At 38.2% G+C, this 27,529-nt stretch overlaps 1 protein-coding gene and 1 long non-coding RNA gene across 2 annotated transcripts; one reads left to right on the plus strand and one right to left on the minus strand.

The window, feature by feature from the left end:
• The first annotated feature begins 1,356 nt into the window (after positions 1-1,356).
• On the plus strand, positions 1,357-1,746 carry LOC103161912 (glyceraldehyde-3-phosphate dehydrogenase-like). Its single transcript, XM_035447054.1, has one exon. The coding sequence runs from the start codon at positions 1,357-1,359 to the stop codon at positions 1,744-1,746; it is 390 nt and encodes a 129-aa protein (XP_035302945.1).
• A 15,026-nt stretch (positions 1,747-16,772) lies between these two features.
• On the minus strand, positions 16,773-27,487 carry LOC118239086. Its single transcript, XR_004770572.1, has 3 exons — positions 27,365-27,487; positions 24,849-25,074; positions 16,773-16,825 (listed from the first exon to the last, which is right to left on the minus strand). It is a non-coding gene; the product is annotated as an uncharacterized LOC118239086 (long non-coding RNA).
• Between the last annotated feature and the right edge of the window lie 42 nt (positions 27,488-27,529).

The following is a 27,529-nucleotide window of genomic DNA, read 5'->3' on the forward strand; positions in this document are numbered from 1 at the left end:
AGTGTCCTGCGTGTATTTCTTGCTGGCGAGAAAATACAGCGCGCGCGGGACAGCCAGTGGCTTTGCTTTTCTGATCTTCAGCTTGAAGCTTGAATGCCAGTAGCAGTCTCTGGGTCTTTTATTATTCGTGTTACATTTCTTGCAGTATCTACTTAGTTTCTAATTCATTAGCTCCTACTTGTTTTTAATTTTTTATATGTCTATTTCTCCATATTCAGTACTCAGTAGATACTCTTTCAGACATGATTCAATAAAAATGGCATCATTTAATGAATGGCAGACAGCGGCAAGAACTAGATAAATAGGTTTGTTTTGCTGTGTTGGTTTTGCAGCAGCAAAGAGTTTAATAAAACATTTGGACAAATAATTGTGTGACATTTCCTAGAGATACATGAACAAATGCCTGCTCACCACAGGTAATAAACCAACCACAGATCAAATCAATCATTCTACCGAAGTCCAACTTGATGAACCAATGAGATTTTTGGAGCTGCCAATGAAACATGAATGATGGCTTACAGAATCATAAGTAATTCAAAAACAACTGTCTCACTGAAAAGCACATAATAATTATCTGAGTGATGCAAGTAGCTGGCGATTCTGGATAGAGAATCTCTTCTCTATCCAGAAATCTTCATTGATTTTATAATCTTAGAGGGAGATGTTGTAAATCTTGTAAGTTTAGGAGACTTCCTGGGACTTGTGAATTGTTTACTTCCTGAATCCTAAGCAGCTTCCTTCTACAATAAACTTTCTCCTTTAGAATTTCTTGAAGCTAAATGAAAATCATGTTAGGATGGAAATATTTGGATTCCAAAACTATGCCTACATAATGGGTAAGAAGATTATCCTTGTCTTTAATGTTCTGTGCAATGACAAATACAAACATGAGACATGATGGTGAAAGTCAAAATAAACAGATTTGGTATAACCTCTGTTCAACAGTGTTGCCTTCAATTATTTCAAAGTGATATCGTTTCTGTCAGATATATCCATCAACCTCAACTTTAACAGCACAATCAAGACTGAGAATGGGAAAATTGTCCTTAATGGGAAAGTCATCTCCACCTTGAAGTAGTAAGATCTCACCAACATCAAGCAAGGTGATGCTGGAACCATATATGCTATGGAATATACCAGTGTCTCAACTACCATGGAGAAAGGTGGAAGCCCCTGAAATGGTGTGAAGCCAAAATAGCTATCCTCTCTGCCTTTTTTGTTAATGTTCAATGTTTTTGATGGGTATAAATGAGGATGACAATTAACTCAATACTGTCATCAATGCCTCCTGTAATACCAGTTATTTAGCCTCTGGCCAAGGTCATCCACAACAACCTCAGCATTGTGAGAAGACACATGACCACAGTGCATGACACCACTCCCACCCAGAAGATCATGGAACTTGGCATGACCATGAGCCTGATCAAAACAAATCCTGCATCCACCAGCAAGGCCAAAGTTGGGGGCAAGGTAATTCCAGAGCTATATGATTATCTTACTGACATAGTCTTCTGCATTTCTACACTTTATGTGTTCATCATGGCTCTAACTGCCCACCTAAAGAAAGCAGCCATATACAATATCAGGAAGGTAGTGAAGCAGGCTTTGGGGGATCCCCTAAAGTGCATCCTGAGCTACACTGAGGACAATGTTGTCTCTTGTGACTTTAATAACATCAAATATTTCATTACACTTTTGATTCTGGAGTTGGCATTGTCCTCACTGAGCACTTTATCAAGCTCCTAGGTATAACAAAATTTCAGCTATAGCAAAAAGTGACGGAACTTATGGTTTACATGGCCTATTAGAAGTATGGCTTGAGGGAGCAGAAAGGTTGAGTCAGGTATAGATTAGAAGAAAGATATGTGATAGGTAGGGTTTTATTTGGGAGGGTGGTAGGGGAGGAAGGGAGGGAGAAGGGAACTGGGATTGTCATGTAATTCAATCTTGTTTGTAACTCAAATAAAACAAAAAATTTAAAAAGAAGAAGTATGACCCTTGAACAACCCAGCATAACAAGAACAGGAGATGAATGGAGGCCCTGCTGCAACTGAGCACTGAGTATCCCCTCTCACATTTCCATTCCAGTTTGAGTGAATGAGATAGACTTAGTGAACCCTATTTTTTTTTACTTTTACATGCCATTGAAAAAATTTACTGTACCCCAAAACCCATGATTTAGTATCTTTACTTTTAGTATTACTAAGAACAATGAAACTATATATAGTTACGCACACACACACACACCACACACACACACACACACACACACACACACACACACACACGAGTCTGACTCTTCAGGAGAATTTACTAAATTCTTATTAGAGGAGTTCTCTCTTTCCTCTATCTGTATGTTTTGATTAAGGTAAGAAATTTAAATTTAAAAATGAAATTTAAAAAACATTAACCACATTTTCCAAAATTATACTTAATTATTTTCTTGTAATCCCACTGATAAAGATGAGGGGGACTCACTGTTCCTTGTGACACTGGGTAGGTATTAAGCACCATTAAATGAGACTAAAATCTGTTTTAAACATCCCTATCAGTGTTCATGCTAATGTCTTCCTTGTGTGCATATTGTAGGTATTCCTTCTACCATTCAATCTCCTGTGAATAAGCAAAAATGCTGATATGGGGGCAATCTGATTCCCTGATTAGCAAGAGTTGGACACTCTCTTACTGCCTTGAGTAGAAGGACTACCAGTATAAAAGTCAGCTGTATTACTTTAATGCTAGCACCAGCTATCTTGAACATTCTCCTGTTCTTTGAAACAACTGTGTAAAAGATTGCAGCTGATTGCACTGGCTCCTGAACATGTAGCTCTAGCCACTTTTATTTATTTGTATTAGACTTTTCACAGTCACAGGCTTTAGTGAACTCTAGATCAGTGGTTCTCAATGTATGGGTTGCAGACTCTTTGGGGGGTCAAATGACCATTTAACAGGGGTCACATATCAAATAACTTGCATATCAGATATTTGCATTATGATTCATAGCAAAATTACAGACTGGTCACCACAACATGAGGAACTGTATTAAAGGTTCAAACCATTAGGAAGGTTAAGAACCACTGCTCTAGGTGAACTTGCAACTATTTCTACATTTACCAGCAAGAAGTAATTCTCCTAGGAGAACTATTGGGACTATGACTAAGAAGCAAGGCTGTGATTGATCCAAACAAATAGCTGTGACTGGATTAAACACATGCTCTAGAGATATTAACAGGCTACTGAGACACTCTTAAGAAAGTGGGCTGGTAGACACTCTCCTATATGATCCTTTCTGGTGGTGGTGTGTCATTGGGCATATTGAGTGCTTCTCTTGGGTGTCATTTCCATGCCTATTTTCAATAGAGAATGCTGAGCTAGTAATATGAAGAAAGAAGCAACAAAGACAGAGACTTGTGGCTCAGTGACCTGGATGTGCCCAACAAAAGACTAACAACAGATCCAGTTCATTCATGTACAGATACTCATACCTAAGTGATTCTCAACCTTTGCCAGTGTCCATTTCCTCAGTAGCACATCAGATTCATTGGCTCCTCAGTTGGAGTAGATGCTTCAACTTGCACTCTAGCTTTGAATGCAGTCCAGAGAGAAGCAGCTAACTCATGCCAGCAGTTGGCAATGACTTGTGGAATGAAGCATTAACATAAGAGTTGAAGAAGTGGCTATACTGTTAGAATGCAGCCAGAGCCACAAAGAAATTGGAAGTGGAAAAATAAAAAAAAAGAAAAGGACAATGGAACTGACTAAAGAATGGTAAAAACCTGAAAACAGCCAGAGAACAGTTCCGTGGAGCTGCCAAGAAGAGGCTGGATCTGTTACACCACTGCCTAGCGTCCTGGTACCTGAAGCAAAAACAAGGACTGTAACACTACAGAGTGTCTCTTGTTGCTGCTGTTTTCTGTCTACCCTTGACAAACACTGAGGTAACACTGCTTAAGACCAGTCCTGGGGGAGAGCCTTTTTGCCCATCCAGGTAGAAAAAGAACCTGACACTAGTTGGTTGATAACACCATTAAATTAGAGTAAATATCTCTTATTTAGAGTAAAACCCATGAGCCAAAATGTCGACTTGCATTTACTTATCTTTGTGAAGTTGTTTTTAGAACATACTGTCTGTTACCTGCATATTTTTATGTCTTCTCTTTTTATGTCAAACATAGAGTTTGACATAAGAAATTATCCTAAGAAATTATCAAACTCTATGGAAAAGTCCAGGAAAAGTCCAAAATACTGAACCTCTTGAAGAGAAAGGTTACTAACCCTATGTTTGGGCTTTTAAGAATATCTAACCATACTAGATATCCAACAAATAATGTCAAACCAGTTCTCTGTTCCCCTTTAATGTAAATCACAGGTAGTGAGAACTAAAGGACAAGTCCTTTGGTGCTGGGAGAACAGAGTGTAAGATATGGTACAAAACAAAACGAACGAACAAACAAACACAAAGCTGGATCAGATAGCCGAGGAATTGTCGCAGCCCAGCTTGTCTCAGCCCCAAACCACAGAAGCCACAAGGTCCGGCCTGAGTGAGGGAGCATGGACTTGGAAATTCCTAGCAACTCAACAGCAGTAAAGACCAGACACAGGCATCTTGTCATCTTTGGAGAGCTCTCAGTTCCATGCTGCAAACTGGAGTCTTTCATTTCATCCAGACCTTATCAGCAGATACCTCAAAACAGTCTCTCCTCATGTAGACCTAGCCCTCAGCCCAGGTGCAGTCCTATTTAATGCTTAGGCCCTAGAGATGCAAACTAGGAGACATTCTCCACTGAGGCTAGCCATTCAGCAGCAAATCAGTGAGCATCTACAATACAATGAAGACTGGGGCTCCAGGATACTGGAACCGGTGGTCTGGACCCTGAAAAATTATCTAATAGCATAATAATTTTCAGCTCCTGACAGGAATAAACTTCAACTTGTGAGTCTGGGAGTGAACCATTGTTAATTGGCAATCTAACTGACATTGGTGAACCTGAAAAAAAAATGGAATCTAAGCAAGAAAAATAAGACTGCCAATAATGCTAGCTACCAACCGAGGGTTTAATGATAGTGTTGTAATTCTCACCAAAGTACACATTAGTAGAGTCTGAAATAATATCATACATATTAATTTCCCAAAATATTAAGATGCAATCCTAGAAGAAAGGAGTGAAAGACAATACTGAGAATATTCCTTTCAACAATTTTAAAAAGCTGTATGTCACAAATATTCCTTAGGACCCAGGCTCGTAGGGCACCTTCAGAGAGTTGCCTGAAGTTCTGTTCTATAATACTGTCCATTAGAGTCAAAAGAAAAGACAAATTAACTCTTATATATCAAAGTGATGTCCACAAAACTGACTTCACCTCAGCTCAGAATTATTTAGTCCCAACAAAGAAAGCCTTGTCCTGGGCACAGTTGGAATATCTGCAGCACACATTCAAAGGGTTGTGGCTGTGAGCTGTATCCACTGTGGCCCTACTGGCCTGGCTGAGTGAACCAAGGACAAGTACAGATGCCTCTCAGTGTCTGCTGAGTCCGGAAGCAACATGGAAGCCCAAGGAGATTTGAAAAGAAGTGAAGCAATGCCCTGCTGAATAATGAATGCTGTCACACTGAAATGTGAATCCCTGAAAATAGGCCTGGTTGAAAAGTAAGATAATACAATAACAACAAAAAAGCCCCCACTGAAAAGGGTTGTCATGTACATTAATGATCAAGCCTCCCCTTTGTAGCTTGCAGGAAAACAGTTGACACTGGATCGTGGTAAAGAATATCAGACATAACACTTCCCAAAATGTGGTGAGGCACTTATGCCAGGTCTGAGACACTGTGGTTTAACAAGTCCTGTGGCGGTATTTTGTTTGTTCTCTAACAAATAAAGCTTGTATGGAGATCAGAGTGCAGAGCTAACTACGAGTTAACAACAGAGTCCCGGCAGTGGTGGCACACACCTTTAATCCCAGCATTTGGGAGACAGAGACAGCAGATCCCTGTTAATTTAAGGCCACTTTGGGCTACAAGAAATGGATCCAGTTTAACAGAGAAGCAAAGTCAAGCAGTGGTGCCTCACACCTTTAATCCCAGTATTTGGGAGTCATGCACCTTTAATCCCAGTGCTAGGGAGGTGGAAACAGGAAGGGATATGGCTGGACAGAGAGAGGAATATAAGGTGGTAGGAGACAGAAGCTCAGAGCATTCAGTCTGAGAATTTGTAGGGACCGGATTCAGTCTGAGGATTCCTAGAGACAGGCTCGCCCATTCAGTCTGAGGACTCGGTAGAGGTAAGAACTATGTTGAGCTGCTCGGTTTCTCTGTTCTTTCAGCATTTGCCCCTATTTACCCCTGACTCAGTTCTTATTATTAAGACCAATTAGGATTCACACTACTTTATAATTTCTATACTTTCTATAATTCTTTCCAGTCATATGCCTCTGGTTTTTAATTCTCAGGAAATCACCATAAGGATAGTCCTCTAATCCCTATCTTACCTTGGGTGAAAACACTCCAGAGTGATCAAGTAACTATCCCAGAATATCTCTATGTATTTGGTACAGAAGGGAAAGGGACTGGGTCCTCTTGGGTGACCTAAAAGAACTGAACTGAGACCAATAGGCATAAATTGCTAAAAAAACAACTGTTCAGAAGAGGGACTTTCTGTGAGTCAAAGCTAGTTTTCTAAGGATACTATTAACTGTCATATAGAGAGTGGCATGTCCACCAGCAACTGTACTGGGCAGTTGGCATATTTCTCTTAGAGCAGATAGTGGTATTATCTGGGAGGAAGAGCCCTGGTCCTTAGGTCTGAAGAAAGCTGCACATAAAGGAAGGCTAAAGTCTGCCAGGGTTGCTTTATTTTTTAATTGGGGTTTTTATTTTGCACCTTCATTGGTGTGTATTAATCACATAAAATAATAAGTTTAATTGTACAGTTTCATACATGCATAAAATATACTTTGGTCATAGTTGCTCCCATTACTCTCCCTTGTCCCCACCCTTCTGCTTCCCCTGGCTTCTTTCCTCTTTCCAAATAGCATGCATTTCGGTAAAGAAAAACCACATGTAACATATGTATGCTTCACTTTCTTATTCTAATGACAATGTGGATGGAAAAAAGGCTTGTAGATTAATTCGCCAGTATTTAATTTGTAAAAGTTTTTTGCTCCTTCACAAACAGTTTATACATATCTTTAATCTCTACAGCCACCATGAGTCATGACCTCTATTCCCAATCCCCATAAGGGAAGACTAAGACTGTCAGAGCTGTGGGTGCTAGCTGCTAAGTTCAGGACCCCTGTCTACTTTATTCTTTGCCTCAGTTATTTTTTATTGTCTATTGTCAAAACCTTGGGAATGTGAGCTCCTAAGGAAGAGGTGACATACATTAAAATACAAGCAGGATCACTCAATGATGAAAGATATATTTTACATAGCTTTAACACTTTTCTTTCCAAGTTACCTGAATATTCTTTTTACATGGGTCCCTGATTTATCACATTTACACATCTCCCCAACAGTTTGATGCCATTTAAAAAGTTTTGAATAGCATTCCTTCCAATGAACAATCAAAATCATCAAACACAGGTCTGTTACTTCTTTCCTGGAATAAAAATGATACTAAGAATAAAGCAATTGGAATAAGAAAACAAAAAAAAAAAGTATTGTAGGTGCAAGATTTTAGTGCCAGGAAAAGCTCACAACTGGTAATGATTTTAGATGATTCAGGAATAGTCAAGTCTACATGAAATAAAAACTTTCACTCACAAATTCATCATTCAATGGACTCTGGCTCCAAGAAGCTAAAGACAAGATAGCCCAAAACTTCATTAATGGAAAATCACAGCTGCAGGGAACCACAGAGTAACAGCCAAAAGCTTCTACCTCATTGCTTCTAATCTGTGTCTGAGACACCACACATTTATCAGTGGTTAGCAGGGCCTCACAGCAAAGGGGGAAAAATCTCTAAATACTTAAGCCATATTGTAATTTTGAAAGGACACATCTTGCTACATTTTTATCCTCTGGGTTTTTTCGCTGTAACTGAAGTTTTGTTTTGAAAGAGTAGCTAACATTCTCCTCAATACCTGGTTAGGACTATAGGCTCATAACCCACATGACATTTCTCTTTATCTTCGATGTTTGGCTCAGACATTGACTTTAGAAATGGGAAGAACAGAAAAGTAGCTGAAACCTCTAGACACCACTTTAGTTTGACAATCTGTACATGAAGAACATTATAGCATTCATCTTACATGGTGTTTTTACAGGTAAAATAAAATGATTCCTGCTAAGGGGCTGAAGTAGCTTCTAGAGTTTAGCAAACATTCTAAAATTAAATATTTGCTATTTTTTGTGAAAGAAAGAATTTTCCTGTTAAAAACTAGTCTGTGGATAGGTTGCTTATCAAATTCCCTAGGGCCACATTTTTAGACAAACTTATACTAGTAATCTTCAGTAAAATTTGGCTACCTTTTCTACCCACATGCCATCCTCTCTTCAAGCTAGTTCTCCTAAGATGTTTTCTATTCTATGCTGCCTCAGATTTAGAAACACACTCCTTCTGAGTACAGCATGCCTTAGACGCTTTCTCAGTCTTCCACTCAATTCTGACTATGTCTGCTTTGCACGAAAGAGCACTTTTCCCTTAGTCTACAAGGCTTTTACTGTTTCTCCAGAAGGTTCTCATTCTCAAGGTAATAGCTAACTGGCAGAACTGCCAGAGGACGAAATGACATGATACATGAAAAATTGTTAATACAAGTTGGCTGATGGTATGAATGTGTGTCGTGTATTAATGATTAAATATTCATGTTACTACTTTCCTCTTGAAATAAAAATGATTATAAATTGGTGTGTCCTTCTAAACCCTTCCACTCTCTAGCATATCATTAGGTCATCCTGCCCACACAAACTATATCATTCTAACCCTCTCCAGTGCTTGAGCCCCAAAAGAAAGAATGCTATTGCTGAAAACCTGGAACCTTAAAAACATCATTTATCCCTGCAAGTAGCTCACTGCCCCATCAATGTAGCTTTTCATAATGAGTCACATTTGGAAACTGTATATCCACACTTAGACTGTGTACTTCCTGAACACAAAAACCAATTAGATCATTTTGTCTTCCCCAGAGTCTCTTACAAGGGCTAGCACACAGTACATAAAGTTTAAACAGTTCAATACTCTTTCTCAATAGAGATGCCTCTTGAGACTTAGTTCAAATGATAACATAAAGGCATGAAATTTCAAGCCAGGCAGTTGTGACTCACAACTTTAATTCCAGAACTCAGGAGACAGAGGCAGGCAGATCTCTGTGAGTTCAAGGCCAGTCTGGTCTATAAAGAGAGTTCCAGGATATCCAGGACTATTACAGAGAAATGCTGTCCTGAAAAGGAAAAAAAAAAAGGCACTGATCTCCTGAGTTTATATAGGAATGGGCTACAATCCAGTGTGTGACAAATTTGGAGACATTGTTTATGTTTTCATAATTTGGGAAATTAGCTCACTTCACTTCGAAACTCTGAACTCAAAATATGCCTGATACCTGACTATTAAAACACTTTGTAACTCATAAACTAGTGTGGGTCTACTTACATTAACTGAGGTCATTTAACAGAAAATCCAAATGGACTGTGATAGAGAAAGCCTACAGTTCCTCTAGTTTCTGCTCCACACTTGTTTAAGCATCCACTGTGGTGCAGACCATTGCAGCCCTCAGGGATACTAGATTCAAATATTAAGGAACGCTCTGATGTTTATATATAGTATTGTCCATACTTTTATTTCTGGCATTACAACCTTTGCTTTTTTTAAATTTTAGTGAAAACCAGACATCACATCATTTGTGTGTCATCAACAGCAGTGCCAGACTTTCTGCTCCCCCTAGGAAAGATTCAACGGCTAATGAAAACATATGAAGGAGGTCATCCCAGAGACTCAGCTCAAGCCAGGAAAGTGCTGCATCCATCGGCCCAAGAAATAAAATGAGTTTTGCACTGAAGGGATGGGGTAGGGTTTGAATTAAACCTTCTAGTAAGGCTTAAATTCTCCTCAACTCATTCCTTAGATAAATAAGGCTTTTCCAAACATATTCTATGGTGGCTAGTGTTAACTGGCAATTGACAGATTCTAGAATCATCTTAGAGATAGTTTTTGGGCATGTTTGTGTTGCAATAATTGATGTGAGAAGACCTGTCCTCTGTGGGTGTCACCATTCCCAAACTGGTCTCCTGGACTGTAAGCAGAGAAAAGGGGCTGAGCAGCACCATAAATTTATCGTTCTCTGCCTCCTTAGTGTGGACGTAATATGATCATACAGCCTCCATATCTTGATATCATGGCTTCTCCACCACTGTCCAGTCTTCTTCTGTCATTACAATCTGTATCCGTCTAGAACCATAACCCACGATAACACCTTTCCTCCTGAAGCTGCTTTTGCCATAAGGAGATTTTATCACAACAATAAAAGTGTAATTAAGACATGTCCTAATATTTGGGACATGCACAAGAATCGTAAATGAAAAAAATGCATTTACATACCTATACGCATGTAGACCTAGATGCCTGTGTGTGTATGCATATGTATATACTCAGAAAAATAGGAACTAGACAATATTTGAGGTTATTGCCATTGCCCTTGGTTTCCTCCGAGAACTTGAAAGTAAGACCCTATTGCTGAAGGTAACACACAAGTTAGACACAGGACTTGGAAGAATTGAACTGGAACTAATCTAGAAGCCCGCTCACTGAGGACTAACTTTCATAGTATCCAAAGGTGGTATGAAAGTGGCCCAGGGAGAAAACCAAAAGCTATCAATAGCCCTGAAAATGGTGCAGTAGTAACATTTCTGTCTTAGGGGTAGTCAACAGTTGTCAAACTGGACTTAAGGCCCACTCTGTAGGAGGTTATTCATACCTGGTACTACATGGCTGGTGAGGTCATGGACTCTAGAGGAGAGAACCTACTAGGGCCACATTTCTAAATTAATGTAATATCTAATTCCATTGTAAAACCATATATTTATGCCCACACATAAATGCAACTCACTCCTAATCAAAGAAGCTTATTCCTGCATCAGGTGGAGATAACTACAGTAATCAACAGAATGCAAAGAACAACAGGCCATGGGATAGTGAACCCCAGTTGATGCATCTGGAGTGAAATCTTTAAATCTAACCCTCATGTGGCATTCTGTAAGAAGAGGAAACAGAAAGACTGTAAGAGTCAGAGGACCAGAACTTTTATTAGGAGATAGTGTCTTCTAAATTTAACAGGGAAGCTGCACCCATGAAATCCCAAAATCATCCCCTAAACAAGACCTTCATAATAATGATGCCAATTAATCTGCCAATGCATGTGGTAAGCTTTTTCAGACTGCCAGCCCACAAATCATGGCATGGAAACTTATTACTAGTTACGAATGCTTGTGTTTATCTTATGCTTGTCCCACTAGCTCTTATAGCTTAAATGAACCTTAAATTTCTCTTCATCTAAGTTTTATCCTTCTTTCATTCTGTATGCCCTACTACATGTCTGGCTGTCTGATGGATAGCTGGCTGGCCCTGGGCATCTCCCTCTCTTTCTCCGTCATTCTCTCTCCTCCTTTCTTGAGAGCCTAGATTCCTCCTCCTATTTATTCTCTCTGCCCACCAACCCCACCGATCCCTCTACTGCCTAGCTATTGGCCATTCAGCTTTTCATTAACCTTAGACAGGAAAGGTTAAACAAGGTGTAACGCATCTTTATATTACTAAACAAACACAGCATAAACAAATGTAACACAACTTTTCATAGTTAAAGTAATATTCCACAACATAAATAAATATAACACATTTTTAATAGTAAAAGTAAAAGTAATATTTCACAACAAATGCAGATGGGGGAAAATCTCTCAGGGCCCAACCCATAGATGAGGAGCTACAGGCAAAATTAATTGCAGCTAAGAGATGCAGAATCAGGATTCTCCAGGGAAAATCTTAGTGATAAACTATTCAGTCCAAGTGGTGAACCTTATACACACATACACCATCTAGATGGGTCCTCAAATGGTAGAAGACACAAGATCTTTCTTGCGGATCCTCTTTAATGAGACTCTAAAAGTTGTGTGAGGATTCTGCTTTTGTAATCTAATTATTCAACCCCCCAAAATCCCATCTCCAAGAACCATCACACAGATAATTGGGTTTGAGCATATGATTTTGAAGGGACAGAAAAATTCATATCATATCATAAGTGTCAGCTCACTACCATTTAGAGCATCTCAACAGGTAAAGTCGTAGAAGTAAACTCTCTCCAGATTGAATACACATGATTAGAGTTTTGAGTGAAGCAAGGAATATATTATTAGGAGAAAACTCGGAAAATTATTTTTACAAAACATCTTTAAGGGAAAATAAGAGTACTGGTTGATTCACTTTCTTGCTCCAAGGATGAACTCCCTGGAAGATTATTCAATCCTAAATGGTCAGTCTCAAACACATACACATACACAAATATGTGCATATACATATATATATGCATAAAAATAATTAAAGAAGAGAACATTAGTTTGAGAAGGTGTGGTATATTAGAGGAGTTAGAAGAGGGCAAAGAAGAAGGAAAAATTATATAAGCATAGTAATCATGTTGAAATTCTCAAAATTTTCATTTTTCATTTAAATTTTAATTTAAAATTTAAAAATAGATGTAACATTTTAAAGCATTTCAAGTATCACTCATTTTATCATTTAGTGATACTTAATTAGCAATGTTTAACCACTATAGCAGTAAAATGAAAATAGATTTGGATTTTGTGTTTTAAGGTACAGTAGAATATGTTATGTTGTTATCAAATTATATAGCAAAATATTGTGTTTGCTGTATAGTGATACTGTAGATATAGAATACAATTTGTAATGAGATTACCTGATTAATATGTATGACAATATTCCTAATTCACTGCCAAAAATTGAGCTTAAAACTGGATATCTCATGACAGGAATTTCTTCAAAAAAACATTGTAAAACAAAGTTCAGGCTAACATTAAAGTAAGTTTCAAAGTGGTTGTTTTTTTAATTGACTAAACAAACACAAATTATGTAATGAATGCCTAACCCGCCCCAATTGCTCAAATCACCGAGGACACTGGAATAATATCAATGACCAATTTGCAGTCAATCACCGAAAATGAGTCACCAATCAGAAATGTCATCAACACTGTTTATCTGTCCTTCTTGAAGTGTCTAAAATGACTCAAAACTTGTCTGTGAGAATCTGTGTGTCAGGCAACAACAGTTTCAAAGTTCAGGTTAGACAGTTCAATATACCTCAAATGCATCAGAAAAAAAGATTCAGTTGAACAAAATCACAGCACTGATTTCACAGTACAGGGTTTTCTTTAGCCTGTCATTATTCATTTCCTTGTTCACCAACAGATATTTTGCAGATTATATATACTCCAAATGTAACATCGTCCCAGTAGAATCATTAGGATTTATTTCTTCCTGTGAACTTAATCATTGCCAATTTTATAATGTTAACAGATTGAATCTGTGAACGGCCCTTAAGAATGGTAACTGGTGCTGCCACGTGGAAGTAAGCTACTTCAATTTTGTTTTTCTGTTTCTTGGAGTGCACAGCCTATTCTGGATTTTTTTTTAATGAAAAGAACCATCCCTAGTTAGTGTTGTGGAATATTAGTTTAAGAAGAGTTACCTTTGTTTATGCTGTGGAATATTTATTTGTTTAATGATGCAAAGATGTGTTATATTCTTTTAGGTTGCTTTTAACACTGTAAAGCTGTGTTACTTTGCCTGCCTATAACACCTGATTGCTCTAATAAAGAGATGAACAGCCAATAGGTAGATAGGAGAGAGAAATAGGTGGGGCTGGTGGGCAGAGAGAATAAATGGGAGGAGAAATCTGAGAAAAGAATGGGGAGTGAGAAAAGGTGGAGAAGAAGATGCCAGGGGCCAATGACCCAGCCACACAGCCAGCCATGGAGTAAGGAAAGAAAGACATATAGAATAAAGAAATGTAAAAAGCCAAGAGACAAGATGTAGTTAAAGAGCACATCACTACATGGTTAAGTTTTATATCATTACATATTTTTGCTACATATTTAATTTAATCACTAAAATTTGAGGCCTGTTGTTATAAGTACCCATAATGTCATTAGTTTTTCTCTTGACTCTTTAAAATAGTGACTATTTACACAGTTTGCTAATGATTAAATTATAATGTATAAAATGTCACAATGTTGTTCAATATGTATGATTAATCTACTCTAGTACATTTTTCAATAATATAAGCCACCTAATAGTAACAACAAACCCTAATACCTCAATAACACTGAATATTTTATATACTATTCATAGCTCAGTCTCAAGAGGATATGGTTTCTCCTTCTTGATTTCTTCCAGTGGTTCATGAGTATTCCAGGTAATTCTGTCTGCATTATCTTGGGCTTCTTTGTTTTCAGACTTGTACACTTTCTCGTGAAAGTGAAGAAATGCACAATTCAGAATTGTCTTATCTTCATTGGAATAGAAGTGGTAGATCATTCATGATCAATGTGAGATGATGAACTCAGCATGCATGATAGTTAAGAAATTGAGAACAAGATAATCTACACAGAAAAACAGGTCAAAAGAAAACTCACTTGGTCAATAACAGTTTTTCTCAATATTTAAAGTACTAACCAAAAAAAGAATGAAAGATGCCTATGAGAGTGCCAGCTAAAGAAAACCAAAAGGTTTATTTCATAGAATCCAATCTCAAAATGAAGCAAGACACCTTTGTGTGTATGAGTGATCTGTGTAGACATTAACTATCTGGGCTAATGCAAGCCAAAGCTTCATTAAAATAAGAATCTCACACTTGTATATTGAAATACTACTAATAATATCTAACTCAAAGCATCCATTATGAAAACACAAACACCATAATATATATATAAAAAACTATGATCACTGCATGTTATGGCAGCAGTTTTTATACCAGAGGCTCCTCTACTCTGAGCCAAATTTTCTTGAAGAGTTAGAATTCTCCCACAATCTACCTCAGTCACTGCTTCTGACATACCACACCAGTTTTACCAAACTGCTTTGGGTGAGGAAACCACAATCTAATTGAAATTCCTTCACTCCCAAGCCAAAGACAAGACTTTGCAGACATAAGAATCTTTCAGTGTAAAAGGAGTAGTGTGTTAAATCCTTACAGTCTTTCAGGGATAAAGAACTAAATCAAGTGGGCAGCTCCTGAGCCACCAAAAGGCCATAGGCAGACGGGGTAAGCTACAGTCTGAGTTCTGTAAATACTGACTCAAACTTCAGAACTTATAAAAGTAGTTGAATGAAAGCTGTGTCTGAGTATTTCTGACACTTACGCATAATGAACAGAGAAGGTGAAAATAAACAAATAGAAATTTGCCTCACCTTAATACCAGACTTTTCACATTGTAGATTTTTATTAAAAGATATTTAATAAACTAAATAAAAACAAATAATAAAAGTAAAGAGGTTGTTTAAGTTTTTATTTTTCCTTCTTTGTTCATACTGAATAATATGTCTGAATCATTCAATTGAAACCATATGTTGGCGCCACCATTCTCAGTTGCAAAATATGTAGCATTTTAAGACCCCCCCCCAAAAAAGCAGGGAGGAACTAATATAGCAGGGTAAACAGTCATGGACAGATGAAACTGGGCATTTCCAGTCTGTTGGCAAGGAGGAAAACTATTTCTCTGATTAATTGCCTGCAGAGCCAAAGGGGCATGCAACTGCAGTAGTGACATGCTTGTGAACTGGGGAGGGGCCTTCCAACCCAGACAGAAACAAGTCTCCATTCAAATCCAGCTCTTCTACCTTTTGAATCCTGCTCTTCTAAGCCTTTGCTATTTCTGTTATATGAAGTTCATTTCCTGTGCTATGACCTTGCATAACTGTTACATGTGCTGAGCAGGCTACTTGAATACACATGTACTTAGTACATGAGTGCAGCTCAACATTGAATAATATGGATAAAAATTTAATAGTTCATTTCAGATTCTATGACTCTTATTCAGTTTCAGTGTTTTATTTTTATTTCTCCAGACACTGACCATAAAAATCTGAAAGTCAAAACTTACAGCAATTTGATAATATCCTAAAAGATGAACTATGTATAGAAATGGTAGTTAATTTGATTTATTTTAGGTGCCATACTTTCATCAAAGTAGTGTTACTAAGAGGGAAAATTTGAAATTGAAGACATTTTCTTACCTTTCTTCTGTTTGATTACAGCTTTCGAGGCAGCAGTGAATTGTATACATTGTCTTGTTTCCTTTTTTTTATTAGTTCAAATTAGGAACAAGCTTGCTTCACATGTCAATCCCTTCTCCCAGGTCCTCCCCTCCTCCCAACCCCCGACCAGCCCCCCATACCACCCCTGCTCCAATTCCCAGGGAGGGTAGGGCCCTCCATGGGGGATCCCAAAGTGCACCACATCATCTTGGAGAGGGCCTAGGATGGGTTCAGGCCTAGAATATCCCTTCACGTGGGATGGGCTCTCAAAGTCCCTTCTTACACCAGGGAAAAATACTGATCCACTACCAGGGGGTCCATAGAGTGCTGAGGCCTCCTCATTAACACCCATGTTCAGGTGTCTGGAACAGTCCCTTGCTGGCCTCCCAGACAGCAGTCTGGGGTCCTTGTGTTCTCCCTTGTTCAAGCCAGTTGTTTCTGTGGGATTCACCAGCCTGGTCCCAACTGCTTTTATCTTCATTCCTCCCTCTCTGCAACTGGATTCCAGAGTTCAGTTCAGTGTATAGCTGTGGGTGTCTGACTCTGTTTCCATTAGCCACTGGATGAGGGCTCTAGGATGGCATATAAGGCAGTCATCAGTCTCATTATAGAGGAAGGGCATTTAGGATAGCCTCTCCACCATTGCCTAGATTGTCAGTTGGTGTCATCCTTGTAGATCTCTGGAAATCTCCCTAGTGCCAGATCTCTCCTCAGACCTGTAATGGCTCCCTCTGTTATGGTATCTTTCATCCTGCTCTCCTCAATTCTTCCCCCGTCTCAACCTTCCTGTTCCTCCATTTCCTCCTCTCCCTTCCTCTTCTCCTCCTCTCATTCTGCCAGCTCCTTCTCCCCTACCCTCATGCTCCCAATTAGCTCAGGAGATTCTGCCCCTTCCCATTCTCTGGGGTCTATGCATTTTTTCTTTTAGAGTCCTTCTTGTTTCCTAGTTCCCTTGGTGATGAGGATTGGAGCCTGGTAATCCTTTGCTCTATGTCTAAAATCCATATATGAGTTAGTAATACCATGTTTGTCTTTTTGTGATTGGGTTACCTCACTCAGGATGGTTTCTTCTAGTTCCATTTAATTGCCTGCGAATTTCTTTTTTTAAACTCAAGTTCAGTGCTATTCACTGCCTGATACATGACATACTTTGATATGTACTTGATGAAAGAATGAATACACATGGATGGGTGGGTAATGAGATGAATGGATGGATGCATTCATTGGCAGTTAGTGCCAACATCTCTTGTTGAGAATGAAAGATAGAAAGAAAATTTGTGATCTATGCCATAGCCATAATACAGTATATAACATATTCTTGCCATCATTGTGCTAGAGCATATGCCTTAATGATTCATTTATCCTTAAATCTCCTGGCTTGTTCCTATGCATATAATGGAGAAAATGAAGTTAAAACAAAGGAATTGACAAAAAATAGATTGGCTTCTGAGAGTTTAATCTTACAGACATAAAGGACATGTAATCAGATTGGTGACTACCCTATCATCATAGAACCTACATCAGTAACTGACGGAAGCAGATGCAGAGATCCACATCCAAGCACCAGAATACAGGATTCCAGTTGAAGAGAGGGAAAAGGGATTATATGAGCAAGGGGGATCAAGATCATGAGAGGGGAACCCACAAAATCAGTTGACCCAAACTTGTGGGAGCTCAGGGACTCCAGACCAACAGCTGGGGAGCATGCATGGGACTGAACCAGGCCCTCTGCATGTGGGAGACAGTTTTGTAGCCTGGTCTGCTGGTGGGAGTCCTGGATTTATCTCTGGTGCAATAGATGGCTTTTTGAAGCCCATTCCATATGATAGGATACCTTCCTCAGCTTTGATGTAGGGATATTGGGGAGGAGCTTAGTCTTGCTTCAACTGAATGTGCCAAGCTTTGTTGACTCCCCATGGGAGGCCTTACCCTTTCTGAGGAGTGGGTTTTTGGGTGGAGTGGGAGGGGGGAAGGGGAGGAGGGGAGGGGAGGGAAACTGTGGTTGGTATGTAAAGTGAATAAAAAAACTTCAAACATTCATAATCCAAAGCAAGAGAGAGAGGGAGAGACAGACAGACACACACACACAGAGAGGAGAGAGAGAGAGAGAGAGAGAGAGAGAGAGAGAGAGAGAGAGAGACTGAAATATCCAAGAAGCAGCTTACATATAAATTAGTCATGGCAGTTAACATCCCAGGGCATTAACTTGAAAATGCTAATCAGTACAGAGTTAGAAGATTGAGAGTTGGTCCACACACAAATATATATATATATATAATATATATATATATATATATATATATCAAAATAAAGCAAAAACAGAGTCAGAGCAACAATGCTATCCAAATGCAGTTTGATGAACACCTTGTCAAAGGAAAAGAGGGTGGTTCTCCAGTCTTCTTATGGTAGGTAAATCTCTGTGTAGAAATGAATGCCTCAGCTCAGGATAGCCTGGTAGGGTTAAATATTCAAAATATTTAAGCTAACTAAAGTAGCATGTAGAATAGATTAAAGTTCCTTAGAGTGTGGCCTCTAAGAATAAATATACTTTAATATGCTCCTGTTCTGCCTTGGATAAAGATTGACTGACTGATATGAATCATTGTATGTATGTAAATCAGGAGACGTGAGTATATGGAATGATCAAAACTAACAAGTCTCATTTTATGTCCAAGTTGCTAGAAGATGTCAAAGTGACATCTGTAGCCACTGGCTAGTGATATTCTGGAACATTGGACTATGTCTAAGAGGCTATATGGCCATACGATTCTATGATGCACTGGTTCTATAGAAGAACATAAGAAAAGCCAGATTGATCCAGGCTGCTGTGGTGGTGCACTCCTTTAATCCCAGTACTCAGGAGGCAGAGCCAGGTGGATTTCTGTGAGTTCAAGGCCAGCATGGTCTACAAAAGTGAGTTCCAGGACAGGACAGTTGCACAAAGAAACCTTGTCTCAACAACAACAAAAAAAGAAAGGAAGAAAGAAGGAACAGAAGAAAGAAAGAAAGGAAGAAAGAGAGAGAGAGAGAGAGAGAGAGAGAGAGGAAAAAAAGAAAAGCCAAATTGACTGTTTTTATATACATTCAAGTGTTTTAGTCTGTCTTTCACAGAGGAACCAACTCTCATGGTGTGCCTCCCCTAGCAATCTGGGAAGTACATGGCCCAGAATGGACACTGTCTGTTCAATTCTTAGGAAACAGAAGATACATTACAAACAGCAAACACAGTATCACTGTAGCTGTCATTTATTTACAGTTACATGCCTAGGCCAGTGCGTGGCTGGCAAAGAAAAATGAGTATTGTCTCATGTTCTTCTCAATACAAGGATTCACAACTGGAAAGCAGTTGACATTCCACCCTTTTCATATGGGCTCAAAGAAGTAAATGGAGAGGTTCTGATACCACATGTGGCTTCGCTCTCTGGAAATGCATGTGTTGATATGGAGATTAACATGGTTTTCCTTTCTTTCAACTTACATTCTTTGTCTAGCTCCTGTCAGCATCTTTGTATATATTCTTATAAAAGTAAGATTCCTGTAGGGCGGTGGTGGTGCATGCCTTTAATCCCAGCACTTGGGAGGCAGAGGCAGGTGGATCTCTGTGAGTTCGAGGCCACCCTGGTCTCCAGAGCGAGTGCTAGGATAGGCTCCAAAGCTACACAGAGAAACCCTGTCTGGAAAAAAAAAAAAAAAAAAAAAAAGATTTCGTTTACCAGATTTCCTCCAAAAGTTGTGTTTTCCTAAATTACAATTTTGGCCATATTCATAACAGACAAAAACGGTATTTATTTATTCTTTGGTTGTACATTAAAAATGAACTTGTAATCATATAGTAGAGTAACCTTTGAGAAAATACAAAATCCAGAATAGAGATAAGCAAGTGTCAAGGTGGCAGCACCAAATCTTAGAAGCTTTAGCTTCATTCATTCCTCACAACCTCGGAATAAATTTAGGACAGGAAAGGCAACAACAGCACTTTCACCAAGCTGGCTTATATTAAATCTTCCATTCATCAACTGGCAAGCTGCATGGCCTTAGGCAAATTTATTCACCTCAACGGTCCTCAATTTTCCCATCCTCATGTAGCCATGGAAAACAATGGTTGAAATACCCTAGCATTGTTTGTTATAAGACTGAAATAAAGAAAATATGTAAGGCACTTAGCAGCTAAGTGCTAAGTCTTAGCCAATCATAAATATTCATGTTGCATTACTTGGCTCCTAAGACATAATCTTTGAAAACAATTTTCTGTAATTATGACATGCTTCATAAACTAGGCTCCATTTTCAACAGAAGACAATTTATAATCCCTGTGGCCCAAACAGCATCACAAGGCAGGTGAGTTCTCTGCTCATGGTGCTTCTCTTACTGCCACTTCAGTTGATATATGCATACAGTGGTTTCTATGCGTGTATAGTGTAAATAGCAGTTTAAGTGTATTTAAAAAGGTTATGTTAGGTTCTAAATTGAAACAAAAGCTGCAGTGCCTGCTTAAAGCACACAAAAAAGGAGTATTGGGGCACTTAATATTTGAGTTACTACTTTTTGTAACAATGCAAAAGAAGGGGGCATCTCATGTAAGTCACAATACTCTGGAGGCCTCCTCCTTGAGGTTACATAAGCAGTAGAGGCTTGCTGAGGAGAGTGTACTCTTGGGTGGAGCTACCTGAAAGTTATGTGGGGACATCAGTGACACAGATTTTACAGTTGTCACCCATGCTGGCATGTGCTTTTCAAACACTTTCAGCTGCTTAAGTGACCTCTGCTCCTGTAAGTCACCCCAATAAACTCATTGACTCGCCAACCTGGGTTTGTGTGGAACTGTTTCTTTGGTCAGAGCCAGAGTTTCCTAGAACAGAGAGCATATGTTGACCATCTCCAGACTGAAGAGGGAACAGAAGGAACATTTCAAAGAAAGTAAAAGAACTAAATAGAACATTAGTAAGCCGCTACCCTTTCACTCTGGGAACAGAGCCTTACAGTGGAAGAAGGGAATGACCCAGGGTGAATTCACATCAAAAAGTAGAAAATTCATGAGACGTTTTTATGTGAATGAAGCCCAGAAAAAAATGACAAGCACCTTAAAGAAATACCATAGGCTCCCAAGGACTGGCAGGAGTACATATAGCATAAGGGTTTGTTGTATCTGAAGTCAGGTGTGAGCAGGCTGAAAGAACCTTGGAATTTTCCATATCAGCATAGCATGTATGAAGTGAATGAATATTCCTGGACACATATATGTTCAGTCTGAAGCTGGCTCTAGTTTTTAGTTCTTGCTATATCTGCTTCTCATCCTAGTAGCATTCAATGCTGCTTTTATCATATGGAATATTGTGCTAGGAAAGTAACACTGTCCTGTCAAAGTGATCTCCCTGAATAAGAGCCAATACAACTCATTTCATGGCTGCTTCTCTCATAGCTCATTTCTAGCCCATAGGAGAAGTGTGCTGTTCCACTACAGGGTGGAAATCCAGTCTTCTTTATAAAATTCCACTAAGTATAAAATGATGAGTCTCATTATGACATTTTAAAGCATGTATCATACCCTTAGCTAGTATTCACTTCCCCAAAGGGGACTGATGTCACTTGACCCTAGGAAGCAAGACAAAAAAACAAAACAAAACAAACAAACAAAAAAAACCCTGCAGTATAAAAAGAAAATCTACTCAGTACCTATAAATGATACTACTTTAGGAGTGATAAAAGTTTTAGCAGCTTCATTGATATTTAATTGCCACACAATAAGTAACATTGCTCAAAGTATAAAATAAGATCTTTTATCACATACATTTACATTGTTTGTGTCTATAAATTATATAAATCACAGTTAAGGTAATGAACACATTTTTTAATCCCTGAATTTTTTCTTCTGTAATATTCTGTAGTTTTTGTACTTTCTAGAATTAAATGGAGATCACACTCTTGATTATCTGGCTTCTCTAGTGGAGTATAGTCACCGTGAGACTACTCCATGTTGTTTTAACTATTATGAATATCTCGAATTGTTTTGTTCTCATGTTGATGGACATTTGTATTAGTTCTAGTTTACAGCTCTTACTAACAAAACTGCTATGAACATCCATGAGTCAGTTCACATGTATACATGATTTCATTTAACTTGGGCAGATCCTTTTAGTGTGGGGACTGGATCAGACAGCAGATCTACATGTAACTTTCAAAGGTATCTCCATTGGTCACATTTCTTGTTGATATGATAAAATAAAGAGGCGATTTCATAGAGGAGATAGCTGTTTTGGCTTACAACTTCAGGAGATACGGTTCCTTATAGTGGTGACGAGGTGATGGTGTGAGCAGCACAAGGCCTAACAGTAGTGTAAGACAAGGTTTGCTCACGTGTGGAAAGTAAGGGAATGAGCAGGACCAGAATCAGGGCTGAGTGGAATCCCTCAAAGGCCCACCATCAGTGATCCACCTCCACCAGTCAGCCATGCCTCCTGCCCTACAGATCCCACAACCCCACAAAACATCACCACCAAGCCGAGGACTGAGAATTCAAACACATGAGAGGGACATTTCTCCAATCACACACCCAGCTATTTTTTATGTGATTTTGGAGTTCTATTTCTGCCAGCTACGTGTGACACCCTTGTAGACACAGTAAAATTTGGAAACTATTTGTAAATGTGCAGTCGTATCTCATTATGGTTTTAATTTGCATTTTACTGATGACTAATATTCCCAAGAATTTTTCATATGCCAGTTGCTAATGGTTAAGTGCCTGCTCAAATCTTCTATCCGTTTGAATGGGGATGTTTGTTATTTTATTGATTTAGGCTGTTTTTACATAGTCTTTATTGGAAAAGTAATTTGGAAATAATTTCTCCCAGGCTGCAGCTTTTGTCTCTATTTTCTTAACAAAATATTTTGAACAGAAGATCTTAATTTTCATGCCATCACTATCAATTTTTATCTTATAAATTATGATTTTGTTGTTGTCCTAGTTAACTTTCTGAAGCTTTGATAAGCTGTATGGCCAAAAGCAACTTGGGAAGGAAAGGAATTATTTTATCTCAGAGCTCATAGTCCACAGTGAAGGGAAGTCAGGACAGGAAGTCAAGGCAACAAGGAGGCAGGAATGGAAGCAGAGGCCACAGAGGAATGCTGCTTCCTACTCATTCTCCAGGCTAACACTCAGCTAGCTTTCTTACACTTTCCAGGAGTATTACCAGAGTGGGCTGGTTCATGTTCCCTCTTCCCGAGATGACCCTAGTTTGTGTCAAGTGACAATAGACTGAGCAGCATAGATTGAACAGCTAATGAATTTTGTACAATTCAAATCGCATAACTTTTCGAATGTCTTCTTCTGAAGATAGTCATTTTGGGATTGAACCTTAAACCTGTGATCCAGCTCAAGTTAATTTTTATATGAAACATAGAGTTTATTATATAATTATATATACAGGTTACTCATTTTATTATGAACTAATTTTGAATTGTTTTAGTTTCACTTGGAAAAATATTTTTGTTCACTAGATAATCATTGAGTCTTTGGTTAAAATTAATTAATCATGATTGTGCTGATCTATTTCTGTACTGTCTAGTTCTCTGTAATGACCCCTCTCTCCACCATAGTACCAGTTCTATTTATATAGTGTACCAACCTGAGGTTTTCTAATAGGTCTTAAAGTCATGTAATGTACATTAGCCAAACTTATCCTTTTTTTTCCTTTTCTTCTTCTTTTTTTTTTTTTTTTTTTGGTTTTTCAAGACAAGGTTTCTCTGTATAGCTTTGGAGCCTATCCTGGCACTCGCTCTGGAGATCAGGCTGGCCTCAAACTCACAGAGATCTGCCTGTCTCTGCTTCCTGAGTGCACCCAAACTTATCTTTAAAAATTAATTTATTTTTATTTTCTGTGCATGTGTGAGTGCCTGTCTATATGTATGTATCATCTGCATACCTAGTGCCCATGGAGAACAGAAAAGGGTGATGGATCCCCAAGAACTGAACTTGCAGGTGGTCATGAGCCACCATGATGGTGCTGGGAACCAAACTGCGATCCTCTACAAAAGTTATGAGTGATTTTAAGCTCTGCATCCTCTCTCCAGCAACTCAGAGACCCAGAGAATATGCATTTCTATGAGTTTTAGAAACTGCTTTTGGATTTATAAAAAAAAAAGATGATCTATTTCAGTTTGGTCAAAGCAAGGTGGGCATGGGTCCCTCTCCTCTAGGTTCCCTCATCTTACAAAGGATGTAGTGTCCCAAGTGTCAGGAGTCACTAACTCATATTTCAGATGCTCTATTATTTAGGAAACTCTTTACTATATTGTTCCTATTATTTTAGGTTTTCCAAGTTGAGAGACATATACAAACTAGTACTCTACTTTGACTAAAAACACATTGCACAAGTTTTAGTATCTTAACAGAGATATCTGGGTCAACAATCTTGATGAACTCTGGGTTTGAGTTTTATTTATTTGGGGTGTTTTCATTTGTTGTTTGTTTGTTTTAACCAAGGAGTGTTCTTCCTTTAATTAAAATATTTGGGAACCTCTTTTAGTACCAGATTCTAGGCCAGCATTTCAATATGTTAGAAAATTCAGAGAAAAGCACAGATGCATTTACCTACATACCTCCAAGTCTCTGAATCCTGATGTTTGCTTTTCTGTAGACTCCAGTTCTGAATGCTCACTTTCTGTTTTTCTTGTCACCTGCTGCTGCACAGCACCCCAGAGCTGCAAACCACAGTGAATCCAGCATTCCAAAACTAATCACTTTCTTCTCTCCTCAGCTTTGGAATGCAGGCACACTGAGCCAAGAGCCTCCTTTTGTACAGAACTAAGAAATAATTTCCTCTGCCTGAGAATTGTAAGAAAAAAAAATGGATCTATGAGTGGAAGGCAGATTTCTAAATGACAAATCATTTAGTTATTTTTCAAATGTGTTTATATTATTCCTAACAGGGAATATATATTTTTTTTTATTGAGAACACTTTAGCCCTTTCCTATTTCACTCCTGGTTTGTTTGTTTTCTTTGTTTTCTTGTTGTTGCTTGTTGGCTTGAGACAAAAACATTATTGATCAACAATTTCAGGAAAGGTGGAGGGAGGATGGTCTATCTTAGACATTGAGCCTCATGCTTATTTCATGCATATACATGGTAGACATGGACTCCAACCATTAACCCCACATCCATTCATTACAGGGTAGAACTGGGCTCAAACATTGGCTTCACATCCCATTCACATACAGAGTAGACATGGGCTCCAGCATGGACCCCATAGTGAGCTGGCTTGTCCTTTTTTTATAATTGATAGAATTTCTAAGATGGGAAATACTTTTTTGTGTAATTTTTTAAAACTGAATATCTTGGAGCCTATTATTTTTTTCTTCTACCACAACAGTGTTATTACAAGTCACAAATATTTCTACTACTCATAAATTATAAATAGCTCCCAGCTTGTACCAGACATTGGTGTACTTTGAAGGAAAAAAAGTGTTCTCTGTCTTTTATAATACTGAGTCTTTATAAACATCATCTGTTACTTGGTTACTTGGAGACCACCTTGGTAGCATAGTCTCTATTTTTAAAAATAAAAAAACATTATTTTTCATAGCTTAGAAAACATGTCAGAGGATAGTTTGCTGTGGTTAATGCTTGGACCAAGGAAGCTTGGTTTTTTAGTTTTTATGATTTTTTTAAATTTTATCAAAATTGTTATCATTAGTTTTTATCTTTGAAAGTGGGAAATTAAACACAACCTTTTTGGTTTCCCTTTATAGTAACATTACCATGTGGGTAGTCACAATTCTCAGTCTTTGCTTAACTAGCTCAGAGGCAAAACTACATATTTTACTAAAAGGAATGACAACAAAAGTATAGCAACTATCTATGTGCATTTTTAAATTATTTTCTCATCTATAGTTAGCAAACCAGATTAGGAACCTATTGCAGGAACCTCTTTTATTTTATTTAATTGATTATGTGAGGCAACATTTGTAGAAGCAGTAATTATTTGAATAAATATTCAAATGATCTGAAACTGAGAAAGGAAAACCATTTAAATTCAGTTATTCAGAACTGATTATAACTCCTGAATTTCAGGATCTCTGTCTAACTTCCTACTTGTTCCATATAAGTTGCATCTCTCCTCACTTTGTTCTCCAAGCCAGTTCCTGATGCTAGCAATAAAAAATAGCCCACAGAAGTCTAGAAACTTACACACAAATCCACAGTAATGAAACATGATGATATTATTTGACAATGGAATAAACCTCCCAGAAGCCTCTGAATCCAAAGAGCATTTTCCTTTGGCACCCAGCAGAGTGGTTCAGTAGACAATGCAAATGAGTCTATAGTGTGCAAAACCAGACTTCCTCCACCAGGAGAGAGCTCTACAATAGGACTCCTTTTAGGCTGCAACTCTTCCTGTTCTAATTCCCTTTCTTTGTTTCTCTTAAAATTTGTACTACACATTACTGCAGAAAATGCAGATAATACACACCACGCAACAGATATGCTACAGCTTGTAATCTCTGCATAGAAGGGTACCTGCTATATTTTGTCAAGTATCATCTTTGACTTTGTATTTGTAGTCTTGTTTTCTCCATTAATTATTTTATATAGTATTTTGCCATAATCATTGCCATTTGCTAACATATCATTAAAATTAATTTTCAAAAGATGTGAAATGTTTCCAGTATATGTATATCGGATGGATTTTGCATTTTTGTTTGTTTCCATTAGTAGTATCTAGCTTGTATCCAGATTGCTAGTCTAAGAAACAATGCAACAATAAATATCTCCACTTAACATTTTTCTGTGTGTCTACTTATTTCTTCAGTGTATATTCTAACAGCAAACTGTCTTTTTTTTTTTTTCTTGGAGAAAGACCTTCAATTATCTATTATATCAGCCTGAACAGACTAAGACAAGGAAGAAATAAAACATTCACAAAGTAGGAAGAAAAAAAGAATTAATCCTTCTACAAACTTGGCTGGATGGTAACCCTAGAAAATACACTTCAGACAGCAGAAAACAAAGAAAAATCTTTATCGGGAAAATAGCAAACTATCCTGCCAGAAAATCTGTCTCTTCCTCAATTTATAGACTGCAGTCTCCCATGACCCTACACAGAGAATGACTCACAGTTTACTTGGACGACAGTCTCCTGAGCGGCACTCACTACCTGCTGCACATTCTGCTTGCTGGAGTCCACAGGGCTCCTCCCAGTCTTTCCAGCCAAGTTCATCCAGATTCCTCATGAAAACATCACACACTGACTGATGGTCAGGAAAAAAATGTGAACTCTGA

This window comes from Cricetulus griseus, chromosome 6, assembly GCF_003668045.3.
Source record: "Cricetulus griseus strain 17A/GY chromosome 6, alternate assembly CriGri-PICRH-1.0, whole genome shotgun sequence".
NCBI lineage: Eukaryota > Metazoa > Chordata > Mammalia > Rodentia > Cricetidae > Cricetulus > Cricetulus griseus.